Source organism: Bactrocera latifrons, unplaced genomic scaffold (assembly GCF_001853355.1).
Source record: "Bactrocera latifrons isolate USDA-ARS-PBARC rearing strain unplaced genomic scaffold, ASM185335v1 scaffold_132, whole genome shotgun sequence".
NCBI lineage: Eukaryota > Metazoa > Arthropoda > Insecta > Diptera > Tephritidae > Bactrocera > Bactrocera latifrons.
In genome coordinates, this window is record NW_017534764.1 from 452,096 (window position 1) to 465,532 (window position 13,437).

The 13,437-nt window shown below is 30.9% G+C and overlaps 1 protein-coding gene across 7 annotated transcripts in view; it reads right to left on the bottom strand.

Moving 5' to 3' along the window:
• Positions 1-2,813: 2,813 nt before the first annotated feature.
• LOC108965041 (homeobox protein abdominal-A) overlaps positions 2,814-13,437 on the bottom strand; it is a 34,424-nt gene continuing 23,800 nt past the window's right edge. For all 7 annotated transcript variants that reach the window (XM_018927203.1, XM_018927204.1, XM_018927200.1 and 4 more), the window contains exons 6-7: positions 3,793-4,016; positions 2,814-3,512 (exon numbers count right to left, since the gene is read on the bottom strand). In XM_018927203.1, the coding sequence (XP_018782748.1) occupies positions 3,156-3,512; positions 3,793-4,016 (581 nt within the window). In that variant the 3' untranslated portion in view covers positions 2,814-3,155. The remainder of the gene's footprint in view (positions 3,513-3,792; positions 4,017-13,437) is intronic.

Consider the following 13,437-nt stretch of genomic DNA (forward strand, 5'->3'; position numbering starts at 1 on the left):
TTTTCTAGGTCAAAAACCGCTTTATATTTACTACTTTCACGAATTTCTTTGAACGAGAATTGTGATAAATTGTGTTGTTGCAATCCAAGGCATATTGGACAAGTGAAATATAGTCTGTGGAACATATTGGGAGAAAAACAGGATTTCTCTTTTTGGTATGATGCACTGTGTTTAACACATAACAATCTAAAGTAATGTTAAATATTCACATATTTGCTTAAGATTTATAAAAAAATCCGTTTATTATACAAAATGAATTTGAAAACTTTATAAGACTGAAGAAATATTTTTTAAAAAATATAAAAATTTTCATTTCTTATGAACATTTATTTACTTCGGTTGCACCAAATCTACATAAAATATCCTTCACAAATATAAAAGAGTGTGGCAGTTATATGCTATAGCGGCCCGACATCAACGGTTTCGATAAATTAGCAGTTTTGTGGGGAGAAAAGGACATACAAATTTTTTTTTATCAATATTTCAAAAACTGAAGGACTAGTATGCTTATATACAGACAAACAGACGGGCAGACGACATAGCGACATTAACTCAGCGGGTTACGCTGATTAATCTTAGTATACCCTGTTTATGGTTCTTATACTTATTTAAAAATTATCTAAGCGAGCGGAACTATGCATTAATGCATTTATTCATAATTTTGTAAGTTCATGTTTTTTACCTTAATCAAAATATTCGCCTTTTCTATTATTAAGGTAGGAGTGTACATATAAACAAACAGATTATCTTCGTAATTTTTCAATATGTGTGTTTCTGCATTACAAATTATATTTCTATTTCCCCGCAACCAGTGCTCTGTATGTGGAATAATAAAATAATGTCATTTCAAAATCCTTTAAAAATATTTAAAGAGCACTTTTATAGTTTCGGATCTTCTTCATCTGGTTTAAAACAATGCTAAATTGATAAGTTAGATAAGCAAGCATGTCTTTATACATTAAATGTAAATCGTATTAAGACATTATATAAATGGTAAAAAAAATTTTATAGTTGTAATTCATTATAATGTTTGATAAATAAGAAACTAATCTGTAAAAACTAAATTAATAAACAGAAAGAAAAATGAAAAGCAGGTTATTTTTTTAAATATATATTTTCTTAAATGCATATACTTGCACTCATTTCTTTCATTGAATCAAACGATTTCTGACTGTATCATTTCTATCTCACAAAGAAAAATATACAATTTTACAAATCGTGTAACAATTAGTTAACAAAACTAATTTTGGTGGTATCCTATCATTTAAAGGTAATTAAGACTTTCAAGATACCTTCAAAATACTAAACTTAACAGAAAACAAATTTAAAAGTAACACGAATTATTTATATAATCAAATAAGTGAACATATTTCAATTACAGTTAGTTAAAGCAATATAAAAATGGAAGAAAAGTATGCAGCCCATGTAGTATACCCAGTTTTTCTTATATACATATGAGATAAAAAGTATCAAAAGTAATAGGAAATAATCGTATATGATTACAATTAATAATTATGAAGTTGCAAAGTCCGTAACATAGTAAAAGGTGATGGCTCAGTTAATTAGTATTTTCTTACACAAATTCCGATCGTGTGTAAATTGCTGTGGAATCAATCAAATCAGTTAGTTTCAATGAGTCATATATGTATGTGTGCTCATATATTATTTAAATCACATAACGCAATTCAACGTAATGGAGGCTTTGTTGCTCTTCTTGTTACAAATATAATATAAGTGTTTCCTCGATCAACTTAATTCTGTTACGTATATTACACTTATTAATTAATTTATTTTGCAAATTTTAGTTTCAACTATTGGTAAGACGATTAATACAGTGGCTTTGTGTTTTATTCTATATTATTATTTTAGTAAATAATATATTTGTATGCAAACAGTACATTTATAATGGGCTTAAATCTAATACGTATATTGAGTCATTCCTTGCTAACCACTTGCATTTCGTATTGTTTTGATACTACATTATTAACACACTTACTGCTGCATCTTCACCCAATTAATCATTTAAGTGGAGTTGCAGTATAATACATAGCTTTATTTATCGTATATATGTATGTAACTGTGTTATTTCTGTAGGAAAGAAAAATTTTAAATTGCTACATATGTTTATGAAACATAGTATCCAGCTACCTTATAATTATTTTGTGTAGCTAGATGTTTTTCTTGTAAAATTTTTTAAGCAAAGTTCTAAGTTTTATATTTAGTCACTGGCTAAAATGTATACTAGTTTCTAAGTTTTCTTGTTTGTTTCATTTTGGTAATCATGGTCCTGCCAATGCTGCAGACCAACGCAGTCAACAATGTATTTTTTAAATATCGCATAGCTATACTTACCAAATATGTTGTTTTTATCATTAATGAGATTGTAATTGCAAAGAATATGCATTATATTACAAAATACAATTTAGTAAAAATTTTTATATTACTTAACCAATTCATTATCACTAAGTTATGGCATTGGAGAGAAACTTTTGCAAAAATATAATTTAATTTATTTATTGGAATATGAAATATCATAGGGAGTCGACAGAATGTAACTAATAAGTTGCTGGTTGATTAAACATTCGCCTAAAATTTTAGTTATTTTGTGGAAATACCAATAATTTATCACCATGGCTAATTATCATTAATTCCATTTATAAAAATTTAAATGATCTGTTCTCTTACCATGTTTTTTTTTGTTTTTTGACTAACTGCGCTCTGGTGATCGCATATCTCTTTTGCTCTTTTCTTCAATATTTAACAAGCTTAAGTGTCTGTATGTGTATAAATTTAAACACCTTACTTATAATATGCATGCATGTACTGATGTGTTATATATATATAGTATATATTTGTATATATAGTTATTTATGCAGATACATATAAATATCTGATGTGATACTTTAGGTTTAAGTATAGTATATATAAATTTATAGTTTTCAGGCTTATGTAACTAATTTACTAAGTAAAATGTTTTACGTATTTAAGTTATCATCTTTTGTTTAGTATTTGTGTTATTCCTTTTCTGTCGAGCATAATCCCATTGACCATTGACCACATATTATTGTGGCATATACATATTAGCCATATATGCAACAACTGCTCTCCCATAGGCTATGTTTGCGTTCGCTATTAATGCTTTTGTGTTTACGAATTTACGAAGTAACTTTACTTACAGCCTTGAGCAAATCATGATTGCTCTTTTCGAGCGCACTCATCATGCCTAAATTACCGCCGATACCACCGCTAACGCCCACTCCCACTCCCACTCCCGAACCAACACCCATTCCCAAACCTAATTTAAGATCATTCTGACCAATGACGGAGTGATGCAAATGCCCTGGATTGTGTGCAATGATCGAATGATGATCCTGTTGCTGTTGCTGGTGCTGTTGTTGTTGTTGCTGCTGTTGCTGTTGCTGTTGTTGCACCTGTTTGTTAACATTTTGCTGGGCGGATTTCATGGACTCTTGAGCTTTCATTTTTTCTTGCTCTTCGCGGTCGCGACGAGCCTGTAAAATAACATAAATTCAAATTTATTTTGTATAATATAGTATAGAAAGGGCACACGAGGAATGTAAAAAGAAGAAATTAAAATATAGTATATATTTTTTTGTCATATTACTATTATAATTCTGGTCCATTCTTAAAATTTTTAATTGGTGATAATATTTTAAGCTAAGCTAAAATTCTTATTAATTTCTTAATATAATTATTTACTATTTTACATGTTAAATTTATTATACAATTTTCTATGATTATGTTTTATGGTAATTAAATTACCATACTCACCTGTTCGTTGATTTCTTTTACGGCACGTAGTTCCTTCTTCAATTTCATGCGTCGATTCTGAAACCATATTTTTATCTGACGCTCAGTAAGACAAAGTGCATGGGCGATTTCAATTCGTCGTCGGCGGGTTAGATAGTGATTAAAATGGAATTCCTTCTCCAACTCAAGTGTTTGAAATCGTGTATATGTTTGACGACCACGACGACGTGGACAACCATTCGGACCTAAAATTTACGCAATGAATATAAATTACTGAAAGATGCAAAATTTGTTATATGCACAAATTTTATTACATCTACTTCATATTTCTCTGAAAACTATACATTTTATTTAACTTTACATAAATAATATTTTCTTTTAGATTTATTTTTGTATCACTTGTTTTTAAGCTTATTCATAGTGATACAAGCAGAAATATATTAATAACATTTTAATAGGTGCCTCTTCCACGAGTTTTGCTAAAGTTTTTGTTTCACATTTTTCATGAAACTGTTGTCAATTTGTAAGCTATTAATTATTACTATTCTCTTGTTAAACTAATATTTTAAATTTCAAATCCAGTAGGTGCTTTAGTTTAATGTAATGTTAATTATTTTGCTAAGTGAATACTAAAGTACGAAATTCGTGCATATCTGGTTATAGTTAGAGTGTGAGATGCTTTCCTTTAGGGTCGTTTACTTGCATACTACAATTTCTAAACATCAACAAATGTTAAACGCTTTTCCAATATTCTTTAAACTTTGAAATTAAAAAAGAATATATAGTAGCTAGCATTTGTGGTAATTTTTTAGAGGACTGGTGACACATTTAAAACTTTCTTACGGATTTTTGGTTTTGTAAGACACAACTTAAACAGTTGCATTAGACATTTCATATGAACCTCCTAACTCCTTCAACAAATATGCCATGAAATGAGCCATTGCTATGGTAAGTAACTATTTTTTTAACTTTTTTTTCATCAATCCAACACGTTCAGAGAGTTTCCGTTTACATTTTTGGTAAACTTTCTACTTAACTGTTGCTATTGGCGTAGCTAAAGGGTAACAACCCTAGCATTCTGCTCAGCAGGTCTTTGCCAACCATGGTCTAGCTATTCGGGTGTTGTTTGTTTGTTTTGCTGATGTACTGCTGTGCTTCAGYTTGTAGATCTCATTTGTTTCGAATGCGCTGTGAATCTTTCTGAACAGTGAGTGTATTCTACAGCTTAATGCGTCAAGTAGGGCGACCACCTGCTTTGCTTCTTTATTTTTTTGTTCTTGTATTTATGGTTGGACATATTTGAGTATTTTCAGTTTTTTCACATTTTTTACTTTTTTACCTCTTACTGCTTTCAATTATGCACGCTACCTGTGCGAATTTTTTACCGAGTTAGTGCACTTATTGTTTAGCCGTTGACATTTCACGTCGGTTTATACCTTAAGCAGATGAGCGGTATGCCGCGATGTACGCGCAGTTCACTGTTTATGTTTAGGAAATCAAAATATTTTTATGTACAAATTGTTTTGTATTTCGCTGGTAGAAGTTGCTTCAAATCTCACTTTTTACTTGCGTCTGCATTTTTTTACATTCCAGGTAAGCATCCCTATGCCTTCATTTGTTTTTCCCCGAAAAGACGATGTGTGCGTACCTTCATGCTTTAAATATTTAAGGATTTTTGTTTGTTTGGATTCAAGTCTTTTCCGGGCAGTGAAAAGTAAAACAGAAGTTTTAAAGAGTATGATTTTACTGTGAACGTAATGTATATAATATTCACATGGATTTAAAAACAGGCAAAATTTCATTTCAGTCCACTTAGCTAAAACCCTTTAAAGACAATGGCGATTTGTGGATTGACAGGCGCTATAAAGGGACCATATAAAACAAGTTAAAACTGTGGGTTTTTTTGCACAATTAGCCGAATTATAAACAAATGTATTCACTTAAACGAGGCAAATGTCTTATATTTTTTAATATAAATATATAAAGTACAAATCGCCTTTATAGATATTSCACAATTTAGAAGCAACTCAAAGTCGTGAAAGATTTACCACATATATGGTGTTATAAAAATATTTAAGTTATACGAAAAATCACCTTTAGCTTATAATTTTGAAACATAATTATTGTGAAAAAGTCATCGCAATGGCTATACAAAGGATTTTGGTTGTTTGATTGGATTGGAGCAAAACTGACGAAGTAATGAGTACTCTTATATTTCAGATTCCCAAATTTGAAATATTTTCATCTCAATTCACGTATTCAAAGTTTAATGCTCGTCGCTTTGAAATTGAATGCTATTTATATACATGATACACGAGGTAACGTCAGCGAGTTAAAACTTGTTAATAATTCTTATTTCGCAATAACAAATAAGTTCGTTTCTTAGCGTATTCCTCAAAGCTTTCCAAAAAAATTAAAAATTTAATATACGAGGCAACTTCATATTTCTTCCAAAAAATTTACAAAGCACTTGTCATACTTTAATAAGAATATTTTGTAGAGACTTGAGTTCAGGTGCTTTTAGAATCCAATCATTATGAACTATTTATCCAGTAGTGAGTCATAAGTGTACAATATGTTAGAAACAGTTTTTTTAAGAAAAAAAAATCTGTTTATGAAGTATTATAATGAAATGCCTATAAATTACTGCATATATGTTTTTTGCAGAAGTTAAATTTAAAAATTTACTTGTTTACTGATTTATTTAAACCATAACGGTTAATTAAGTAATATATGTATGTATGTACGTAATAAAATCGTAAGTACATATATTTGTTTAAATATACTTCGTATGTATTTGTATTTATAATAATCCATTATCTCGACAAACTGCATGCAGACAACTATAAAAATTAACAAATGTAATTTTGCTTTTTTCTATCATACATACAATTATTTCATGATGTAAATGCTTCAGAGAAATAATACGGTTGATTTCTATCAGAGAGGGAGTAAGGCGGACACGATTAAAATCACAACAATTATGTACATACGTGAAAAAGAGATAGGCCACTGCACTGGAAAGTATGCAGGGTAGTACCAGAGCAAACAAAATTAGATGACTAAATAATAGTGGAGGGCCACATGAATTTACCGTGACTATGAAGGTAAGAGCTGAGCAGCGGCAATGGAATCCAATATGGCTGCTCTATCGATATTGGTTAGCGGTCAGGTAGAGACAACAATGGTGTACTGTTGTCATGACAACAAATGAATGCTCATTGGGAGGTGCAAAGCGCTCTTTTCCATCTTCTGTTTAGTCATGCGCTGTGCTCTCCATGAATATTAAAGTGTTGAGTATAGCAGCTATGGTGAGTTGTAAAATTCAATTTATATATATGTATGTATAGTAATGTGTTGCCTGCTTTTGGGTTCGAGTCTCGAAGTTCTTCGATAAAATGTTAAAATTGCTTAAATTTCAGAACTGCTTGATGCCGTTGCAATCAGCCATTACAAAAATATTTCATTATCTTCAATTTTTTTTTTTGTTGAAATTTTCAATTAGTTCAAATCGTTTAGTCTATATAATAATAATTTACAATTATATTAAAAATTGTTAACTAACGACCAAATTAATTGTGTTCGATAGCTGATTGTTGTAGTTAAACATAAAAAGAATGATTTGATTTCTTTTCAACAAAAAAAAAAAAAATACTCCAAATTGTAAATAACCCATAAAAAGAAGTACGGACCGACGAACACACCAGGCCAAAAACCACACCAAACTGCCAACTTAGGTGAATGTAATGGTTGTTCATGAAAAATTCTAAATTTTATTTGCACCAGAATCAGCAGTTTTGTTTATTTACCACACCACTCAGATAAAAGGAAGCCTCATCGGAGGAAATGATTTTATTAAAAAAAAATGTTACCTATTCCAAATTCCTAGGCAAGGTCAGGAAATTAACGACGTTGACGGCGGTTCACTGATTTCAGTTCCGGAGCGAGAACAATTTTAAAGATCTGCTAGCCCAGAACCTTTCTCTAAGTCCCAGTTCCTCAAAATGTCTTGAAATAGGTAAATCGAGGTTTTCAACAACACTAGCCTGAAAGGCAGCAATATTTTCCGTACTTGTAGTGCCGACGTCCATGCCTTTATTCCATATAGCAGGATGGTAAKAATGAGTGACTTATACCGTTTGGTTTTTGTTTGTCGAGAGAGGACTTAACTTCTCAATTGCTACTCAGTTCGAAGTAACACCTCTTAACAGGACTTATTCTGTGTTGGATTTCGAGGCAGAGGTCGTTGTTGGTTTTGATTCTGGTTTCAAATCGACGAAATCGAATTCACCAACTGCTGGTGTTATGCTTCCACTGCCATTCAGAAGGTGTTCCCTGCATAATTTTAGCACTTGAACATTACGGAAAGAAATTGTACGCTCCAAATTTTCAACAATTCGACGAATAGCGAGCACAGGTAGATGATTATTATGACAACAAAGTGCACGAAAAGTTCTACTTTGAAAACGATTTTTCGGATATTCTGGATCAATCAACTTTAAATCGTGAAATATTTTTTGAAAGTCTATCGATGAACATTCAACCTTTGAGTGTGTAATGAAAATATTATTTATTTTTATTTATGGAATACTTCGAAAATCTTCTCCAATCCATTAATTATATATACGAAGGAGGTAACAAACCAGAATCCGCAATCGTTTAAAAATTTTAAAATCAACTTATTTACTCAATTCCATATCAGTTTTCCACATTGCGCGGTCTGATAACCATGGGCACAAATCAAATCGTTTGAGATTGTTTCTATAAAGTTTTCGGATGACTGAATATTGTTTTAAACAATTGACCATTAAAAATTTAAAATATTAAAATACCTCTGTATAAAAACCTTTTATTACTTAAGCTTAATCATGCATTAAACTTACAAATGTCCACTTCTAAGCTATTTATAATTACATTACTATTTTTATACAGAATTTGCAAGAATGTATAATTTTATTTAGTTTTATTACTTTTGACTGAGAAAATACACTAAGCCATATAAAACCTTGTACTTATAATTGTTTTACTTTTGTACCTTCAGTGCTGTGATTTTCTGACTTTTTATTAGCATACTTAAAATCAACCAACTGTTCAATATTTAACGATCCGAAGGTAAAAATAACGTTTAAGAGGCAAATAAAGAAGTATTTAAACAAAAAACTTTGATATATTCGTTTTAGGCTGACTAAAGTGTTCAAGAAACATTAAAAATTTGCGCATTTGTAATTTTTATACTCTCGCAACATGTTGCTGCAGAATATAATAAAGGATGTTTTGAACATGTAGTTAACAAGAAGAAAGAATAAAATGCGTACAAGTAAATTAATGTAATTGCCCTTAATTTAGGTATTTTACAAATATAGGCATTTTACAAATAGTGTTTGCCATTGTTTTAGAAATGATTTCGACCATTTTTGCAGCAACTGCGCCGAATATTCTCTTTAAAGGCCTACGATGTAAGATAAAGCGCTCACTAAAAGTTTCCCTCAATAAATTGATTGCTTGATGATCTTTCCGCTTCAACACTTCTATGAGTGGAATTTTTACCTCCGCAAATATTTCATAAAGCGAAGTTTACGCAGCTTCAATTATTRCGGTTGGATTCATTCGGATCTTTTTCGATCTATACTCCACAGCAGTAATAGCGCCCTGAACGGCGTATCTGAGAATACGCATTATCAACTAGAGTAAATGTGGTAAAAAAAATGGTTACCGAATCACGGACTCTGCTAGACCATCGCGTGAACCGAACTATGACTTTGGTAACAAATGTGCGTGATTTGCAAACGTGGTTCCCGAGTTAGTCGGTAAATTAGTAAATGGTAAACCATACTGAGATAAAATCAAGTAACAGTTGTCGAAAAGACTAACTAAAATCAAAACTTATCGAGATAGATATAGGTCTATGTATATATAAATGACCATGAAGACGCGAAGGAAATCCGAGTGGCTGTTTGACACCATAAGAAGGTAAAAATAGCAGACGAAACTCCAAAATAAGAATTTAAAATAATTGATTTAATGTCATAATTGATTTAATGTAATGAATCATAATGATGCCAATATTTCATATATTTTTTTAAATAATACACTTTCCCTTGTACCGGTACGAAATTTCCGTTCGTACAGTTGACTTTATACCGGATACATCGGAATATCTGGATTATCCGATTGATATACCACTGCGTCCTTACTTCCATATACCCGATGTATTGATTTCTATTTATTTTAAACCGTTGGTTTTGGTGAATATGTGTAATATTTTAATGAAATTAATCATACAAATTTTCGAGAACTGTATAAACTTCATATTTCTAATATAATGATTTCCGATCTCTTGGGTGATGTTTTCTTTATATACACAAAATATTAAATTTAGCCTCGTTGTTTGAGGTTATATATTAACGCTTTTTTCTTCTAGAATACTATCCGTTAAAACTTCGAGAGCATAGAATATTCGGTTAAACATAAGCTTAGTACTTAATATATTGTCTTTTAATAATTTCGCTGTGAGTTGGATAAGAAATACATACTTAAAAACATTCCCATTTTAATAAACTACGGTGCCGTTTTGTCTTTTACGGGTTTCTTTCAGACCAATTCAAACTCTAACATGTTTATATTATAAAATTTATTTACGATTGCCTTTACACTAGAATGTAGATAGAATATGTTTGAAATCTAAATGGGCGAAAAAACCTTAACTTTAATTCAAAGTGTAACAAATTATTCGGTACATGTGGACAATAATAACATTGTGCCATATATTTTTGTATTCGTACCATAAGCAATATCTTCTACACAATGCTTTTGTGTAAAATAATGTTTACATTGTGCTTTCAACATGCCATCCGGGAAGCACCTTTTTTTTAAATAAACAGTTGCCTGTCTGGCAAGTGTGGAAAAATAAAAAATGCCAAAATTGGATAAGAATAATAACATTTTGTGAGACAAGAATGCATAGCATAATCCATATAATAATTGAACGTATTTATAAGTAACAACCGAATGGTTAGTAACAAGACACTGATTACGGTAGATAATGCATAGAATAAACATAATTTTTAAAATGAAAGCATGGATTTTTCATAAGATCTTCTCTTTTTGTTTTTCAATTATTTTATTTTCCGGACAAGACACAAAATATACAAAATGCTTTATAACTTTTATGATATACAGTAAGTAAAATTTTCACCATGTTTCTAACCAATGAAGTACAAAAATTACTTAATTTTTTTGAGTGAAGGTGCTAGATCAAGCAAACTTGAAATTTTTAAGAATTTTCTAATTTTTCTTCAACTATGCAACTGCATATAACTAATTAGACCATGTTTTATATAGTCGTATAAGTTGAAATTTTATGACGTAGTAATTGAACTCAAGTCCTTTGCCTCCGTTTTTTAAACATATAAGAAATTCACAAAAATAAAAACATAATTTGCCACTTTAACAACCACTTTTTGATGTTTTATATTCCAACTTAAGCACCACAACAACATATATAAGTATAATTACAGCCCAGAACACATAGCATGATCGTGCATATAACGTACAAAGCACAGCAGCATTATAAAAGTTAATCACCGTATTTTATGACCAAAGCTTATAATTGAGTTGTAAAAGGCAACACCTTATTTATAACAGGTCATTATTCATTTGCTATGAAAAAGGCAAAACCCGTATGGGACCACTAGTTCGCTTAAACGGACTTACCGAAAACGTTTACCAACATTTGTAATGTTAAAGACTTTATCAATGTGGCATCATAAAAACGTAAACAGCCCAAATCTATTTATTCTGCAAGCATTGACGGTAATAGAAATTAACAAGTAAGGAAGAGCGAAGTTCAAGCCATGAAAATACTTTAAGGTGTAAAACGTCAACCAGAGGATCGGAACTTTGTATATAGATATACTATATACAACTCGAGACACATAAGGTTTGTTAGAAAAACGAAAATTTTTATATTTATAATATGGGAGTTGATGTAGTATTAACCCGATTTTATATTAACGTTATCATGCCACATACTAAAATAATGTTCTCTGGGTTTCATTAAGGTACCTCACATACGTTCACCAATCATATGGAATAAAGTCACCCGGAAGATCGAAAAATAGTATAATAGGTATATGTGGGAAAAGGGAAGTATTGACCCGATTCAACATTTCTTTTTACACAGCGTTACTATTGTCTGAAAAGGGTTATCTATACTATATACTTCTATAGATACTGACGTCCGCGTATTCTTTGCCTAGGGGCTTGAACGGTTTTGGTTGAATTTGCGCAATTTTAGGTTATAAGGTAGTGTTATATCAATAACTTATTTATTTAGCATGTACTGGAAAGTGAATGAATCAAATATAATTTAAAATTGTGTTATGTGGAAAGTAAGAAGTTAAAGTGCDATTTCACCGATTTTCGAACAGTAATATTAAAGTATGAGAGGTATGCCACCTACTAAATTTAGTCGAAATCAGTTAATCGGGTCCCAATAAATGTGATTTCACCAAAAAGCGGAGGGTGCCACACCCATCATTCAATCTTCACACCGGCTCTCATAAAACTTACTGTCTCTGGCTTAGTAAGTTATCGATTTATTGCGCATTAAGTAGTTTTGAACAATTTGGTTGTTATAGCTTTATTGGCTTAGGAGATATTTACATTAAACTTATTAGAGGGCGGATCTATGCTCACTTTTTCAAAACCTTTTCCACACAGGTTTCCTTTACAACTGTGACCCCCTGTGCCAAATTAGACGTTTATATCTTAAATTAGTGCTTAGTTATGGCTTTTATAGGTTTCGGTTAAATGCGTTTTGTGGACGTGGTAGTGGTTCGTTACGTCCACCCTTTTTACTATGGAACGCGCATACCAAGTTCTCTATTTTTATACAAGTTATAGCTTACACGAATGGATGGTCACCTGGGTTTCAACTCGTTTCGTCATCTTGATATTTTATATATATATTACCATATATCTATCCTCATTAGTTTTTAATAATACCTACTACCGTTAGGCGAACAAAACTATTATACTCTGTAGCAACATTTTGCAAGAGTAGAATATGGGTTACTGACCGATATTGTGATTTTCTATCATTTGTTAGAAGCGTAGATACTAACATACATATATATATATATGTATATGTATTGCTTAAATAATGAATACATATAATGAATTTTCTTTATGAATTCATTTAATACATTTGTTAGGATAAATATAAGTTGTTGATGTCGATATTCTATATTTATATGTAACATGCCAAAAGGAATACCCGAAAGGATATCGAAATATAGATTTCTTTCATTAGGATCTAGGAAAATTTAGCGATAAAGCACAATTATCTTCTTCTGTAGCTCTAATTTTCAACTTCATGTATTGCTCGTACATAATTTTAAATCTAATACAAATGGAACTGTTTTGACAATAATTTTCATTAAAATATTTGTGTCGTAAAAGTTGTGCTTAGCTTCGTTTCACTTTGAAAGGAAATATACTGTAAATTTATAATTAAACAAGTAAGGAAGGGCTAAGTTCGGGTGTCACCGAACATTTTATACTCCCGCATAACAAAGGGATAATCGAGATTTGAGGCGTGGTTGTGAACCGATTTCACCCATATTTGGTACATGTCATCAGGGTGTTAAGAAAATATTATATACC